This window comes from Cherax quadricarinatus, chromosome 5 (assembly GCF_038502225.1).
Source record: "Cherax quadricarinatus isolate ZL_2023a chromosome 5, ASM3850222v1, whole genome shotgun sequence".
In the NCBI taxonomy this organism is placed as follows: Eukaryota; Metazoa; Arthropoda; class Malacostraca; order Decapoda; family Parastacidae; genus Cherax; species Cherax quadricarinatus.
In genome coordinates this window covers 38,919,526-38,924,102 of record NC_091296.1, presented here as the reverse complement: position 1 = coordinate 38,924,102, position 4,577 = coordinate 38,919,526, and the positions used below count along the sequence as shown (strand labels likewise).

Here is a 4,577-nt window from a genome sequence, read left to right as displayed (position 1 = left end):
AGATTTATTTCTGTGTAATTACTAAGTATAGGAAGGTAGGTAATGATCACTTCTGACACCCCAAACTCAATCACTCTGATAGATGGGAGAGGCAGTACAAAAAAGGATTCAGGTGTGCAGGTGGGCAGATTCCCAGGATAATGAGTATGGAAAAAGAATGTGATAATGGGTTGGTCTTCATAAGCTCAGGTGCTGTCAGGGGTACAAGATTTAATATGTTTAAACATCCCCCAAGGGGATAGAGAGAGAGAGGCTTATTTCTGTGTAATTACTAATTATAAGAAGGTAGGGTAATGATCACTTTTGACTCCCCAAACTCAATCACTCTGATAGATGGGAGAGACAGTACAAAGGATTCAGGTGACTGGGTACAAGCTTACCATCTCCGAGGGAGTCCCCCCCCCCCTTCCCGGGGCCCGACTCACTGACGCGACTGTTGCTACTTCACAACAACAACACTGCTGGGTTTAAAGAACGCGGTAATGGATGGGCAGCCGGTCGCCCGAGGGAGTGTTGCTCGCCCGTCCGTACCTCAGCAAAAAAAAAAAAGGTTCTTCCGGGTACTACGGTAGTGTTTATTCTTGCCAGCTGCTAGATCTTTCCAGGTGGGGGAGGCTTAAAGCAGTGAGAAAGGCCATCTAGGGAAGACCTTTGTGCTGATAGAGCTCTTATAGGAACTTTGACATATACATTTTCCTCTTACCCACTCTCAGATGGGGAGAGGCTTAAGTGGTGCGATATTGTTTATATATATATATATATGTTTAGACTAGAGAAGATAGTAATATATAGTTATATGTAAATAAAAATCAGAGTTTGTCAATATTTTTATTAATTCACATACAAAAGGGCAAAAGCTGTGCAAAGTTTTTTAGCGCGAGCAAAGGGGCGAAACTGTGCGAGTTTTACTGGTTAGACTGAATGACTGCGCTCCTCCTGTTCACTTTCTGTAAGATTGATAACCTCCCGCTCGAAAATGATTTCCTTTTCAGGTACATCATCATCATCTGCCGTCTTTACCCCTTCTGCCGGCTTTACCCCTTCTGCTGGCTTTACTGCGTCTCCAGCATTTACTCTCACGTCGGGGGTTTTCCCTTCCTTCTCCGACTGACCGTCAGGGTGCGCTTCAAGGTCGCCAGTTTGTTCAGCACCTGCTGCGGCAGTGACCTCAACAGAGTCATCAGATTGAGCAGTGAGCGTAGAGAGGTCCACAACGAGGTCATCAGACTGACATGAGGGAAGGCTCTGCGTTTCATCGTTGTCGAGATCTGGTTCTTTCTTCATAGGCTCCTCTATATCAGATGAACTGATCCCATCTTCCACAGGCTGTAAGTCATAAAGAGAACATATTTATCACTTTCAAATAAAGGAGTGGGACTCGTCTCTAATCTACCAAAGGAGGGAACATAGAAAGACATACCCTTTCCTGAGGAAGCCTATGTTTGCGTTTCCTGCTATCATCACAATGACACCGCTTTAGGAGTTTGAAGCCGGCGTGTTCCTTCCCTTCCAATCTACCAGCCGATAAAATCAAAACTTTACAAATTCTGACTGGCCCAGTGAAAACTGTTGAAGAAAAAAAAGGAGACTCAACTTTAAAATTATTATAAGTCTCTTGCGCTCGTTTTGTTTCGTTAATATTCAAAGAGAAGTATCCAATCTACCAGCCGATAAAATCAAAAACTTTACAAATTCTGACTGGCCCAGTGAAAACTGTTGAAAAAAGAGACTCAACTTTAAAAATTATTATAAGTCTCTTGCAGTCGTTTGTTTCGTTAATATTCAAAGAGAAGTTTTTAGCAAAATAAAATGTCTCGCTTACCAGAATCGAGAATGCCTGCTTCCTTCGCCATGATGAGAGTAAAAGGCTATGGAGAGGTCAGCCTCCGGGCTCTTATATACAGCTCAGAGAGGGCCTTACCAGCCAGGAGGGGTATTTGGGGGATACTCTCGTCAGAGGTGACCTTCCCCACAGAGGGAAGCACAAAGATAACCTTGACTTAGGCAAAATGTTTTTTCACAAGGAGGTAACATTTTAAAATTCTCTCTAGCATATGCTATCACTAATCTGTCATTGATAAAAAGCGATTTTCCCGAGAAATTTTTTTTAAAAAAATATAAAGCTCTTTCTAATCCCACAAGGCTTGCTTTATGAATAAACATCATAACATATAGACCGCAAGTGAGTGAAAAATCACTTTGTGTTCTGTCGGATAAACGATATAAATATTTAATTTTATTTAGTTTAAAAAATTTTTTTAAATTTATGCCATAATTCTCTGGTTTTTTCCCGTAACTGTCAAAGAAGAAGGATAGACTATTTTTCTTGTCCAAGAGAAGAGAAAAAAAATGACCCATTACTTTTGAGCTGTACGAAGGAAGAATATTACTTACAAGCACTATGGGCCTGTCTGAGGGATAGTCATCTAATCTTATTTGCTGTAGAGCGTCTATAGTGAAACAGCCAATATATGTGACTTTATTTCCTAGGGCGGGAATTAAACTATTATTTATTTCTGCGCAATTCATTTTTTATTTATGCTCGCACATCACAATGAACAGATCTATTCTGGTCGATGGATAAAACACCAGTGGTCTGAGCAAATAATAAAACTACCTTATTATGAGGGGCGGGCTTAGAGAACTGTAATTCAATTCTCAAGTTACCAGATTTTTCAATCGGGAGAGCGTCTTCCACTTGGCTGTCGGTTAAATTGAAAATATTGATGGTTCGCCCGGAGGCGAATGATTCATAGAGAATTAAATTTTCTTCCTCAATGCCCAGAGAGTTAATTGCCTCATAATATAATTTACTATAATGATGGGGGAAATCACTGCTTATGCGATAAACTGTATTATTATTAATACATACAGATAAACTGGCTAGATCCCCATGCTCAAAATATAGGCCATTCTCCTTATGTTTTCCCGCATAGGCTGTCATGGGCAAAATTACCATGAAAATTTTAGCGGGAATTACATGACCCCATGGCTGATCTATTAGGAGGCTCGTTTGATTGTGACCTAGTACATAATTTTTACTTAGAGTGCGATTAAAAGTATATATTATCGGCTTTGCGTCTAAGGCTAGAGACTTGTTCAAGGCCACATAAGCTGATGTATATGGGTATACTCTATTAAGCCAAAGTTTAGCGTAATTAATATGGAGCTGGTATGTGCTGGCATCATCGTCTGTTTTCAGAGTCCACGCTTGAGGGGATAATTCCAGCCTAATTTTTAAATCGATATTGTCAAGCAGATATTGGTCCAGAGTGGATATGTCCAGAGCCAAGGGAAAACACAGAGTTATGCCCTGTTCTTTATCATTCTTTGTCAGTATCTGTGGTTCTTTTGCCGATGTGCGGGCGAAATAGGCTGTATCGAACAATTTAGTTATACCTTCTCCTCCTTTAAAGTCGGGCAAGAGATACCCCAGTCGGGCGATACTCGGCAACTGGCTTCGTTTTACTGAGCTGCAGAGTTTAATGAATGACCAGTAATTAAAACTAGAATTTGATTCCGTTATTTGCTCGCCCAGGAAACACTGGACACTTTTAAATAACGTGTTGGAAAATCCATTGATGAGTGCAATGTTGCTTGTTTCCCCTAGTGGACTTTGCCCATCGGCCTCTGTTAGAGTCACTCTAAATTCTATAACTATTTTGCCTAAATCTAGAAATGCTCCGGGAACTCCAGGAATTCTAAATTCTAGAAAATTATCTTTTAGTTTTTGAGAGAGAGGAAGGTTTACTGGTAGAGTATCAAAACTCTGAGTGCGAGCTATGGAACTCTCAACTTGTCTCAGTCTATGCGGTCGTGGGAATTGATTAATGACGCTGGAAGAATAATCATTTAACGGGACTTTGAGTCCACTGTTTTCAGCCCCGACACCCGCCATGGCTAATAAGCGACTGTTTATACGAGAGAGAATACATCCGTTTTATAAGCAACTCGGCTTCGTCGGCGTTTATTTATCTTGCATTTATTATTTACCCGTCGCTTAGTCACCCTGCTTACTCGGCCACCCGTAATAACCTTCTTTGCGACACCTTTTAAAGCATCTATCCCGTGAGATTTAAGAGCAGCTTTCATGTCTGTTTTTCCAGACTGATAATCATCGAGCATTTTAGTTCCAAATTCTACTGCACTTGGCGCAGCCACTCTGAAAAGAAAAGGTAAAGCTCTTTTAGCTAGGCCCGCTAAAGCCGAAAAAAATCCCCCACCTCGGACTCTGTATGGCGCGTGAAAAGTTTGTATATCTCCCAGGCCACCCCCCACCTGGGAGGGTTTTAGGGAGAATAAACTCCGAAATTCCTGCTCAGAGGGCACTTGAAAGGGTACACGCATGTTTGGCGGTTAGAGAAACAATAACCATTTTTACGCAGAGTTGGTTCTATTTATCGGTCTTACATGTAACACTACGGTAGTGGAATGACCGCTTTCAAAAGACAGATTACGACCAAACTGATCTGTCATTTTGATAGCTATTTTATCTAATTTAGTTACGCATAGAGGTTTGTACATCATAGGATGAGCACCTTTTGAATAACTCTCCTGAAAGGCGAAAGCATCCAGAA

The 4,577-nt window shown here is 41.1% G+C and overlaps 1 protein-coding gene across 2 annotated transcripts; it reads right to left on the bottom strand.

The window, feature by feature from the left end:
• Positions 1 to 814: 814 nt before the first annotated feature.
• On the bottom strand, positions 815 to 3,059 carry LOC138855016 (uncharacterized). Of its 2 annotated transcripts, none has more exons than XR_011394176.1 (3): positions 1,736 to 3,059; positions 1,421 to 1,593; positions 815 to 1,326 (listed from the first exon to the last, which is right to left on the bottom strand). XR_011394176.1 is itself a non-coding variant. In XM_070101608.1 (3 exons), exons 1-3 carry the CDS (start codon positions 1,851 to 1,853, stop codon positions 913 to 915), a joined length of 591 nt encoding a protein of 196 aa, XP_069957709.1. In that variant the 5' UTR covers positions 1,854 to 2,072; the 3' UTR covers positions 815 to 912. The 2 variants fall into 2 exon arrangements, 1 of the variants encoding a protein (XP_069957709.1); XM_070101608.1 differs by having other exon boundaries at positions 1,421 to 1,566; positions 1,823 to 2,072.
• Positions 3,060 to 4,577: the final 1,518 nt, after the last annotated feature.

Coding starts and splice junctions, on each gene's coding strand:
- LOC138855016 (XM_070101608.1), bottom strand. CDS start 1,853: ATGGCGAAGGAAGCAGGCATTCTCGATTCTG. Junction 1,567..1,822: donor AGCAGGCATTCTCGATTCTG/GTAAGCGAGACA, acceptor TTTCTTCAACAG/TTTTCACTGGGCCAGTCAGA. Junction 1,327..1,420: donor ATAGGCTTCCTCAGGAAAGG/GTATGTCTTTCT, acceptor TATGACTTACAG/CCTGTGGAAGATGGGATCAG.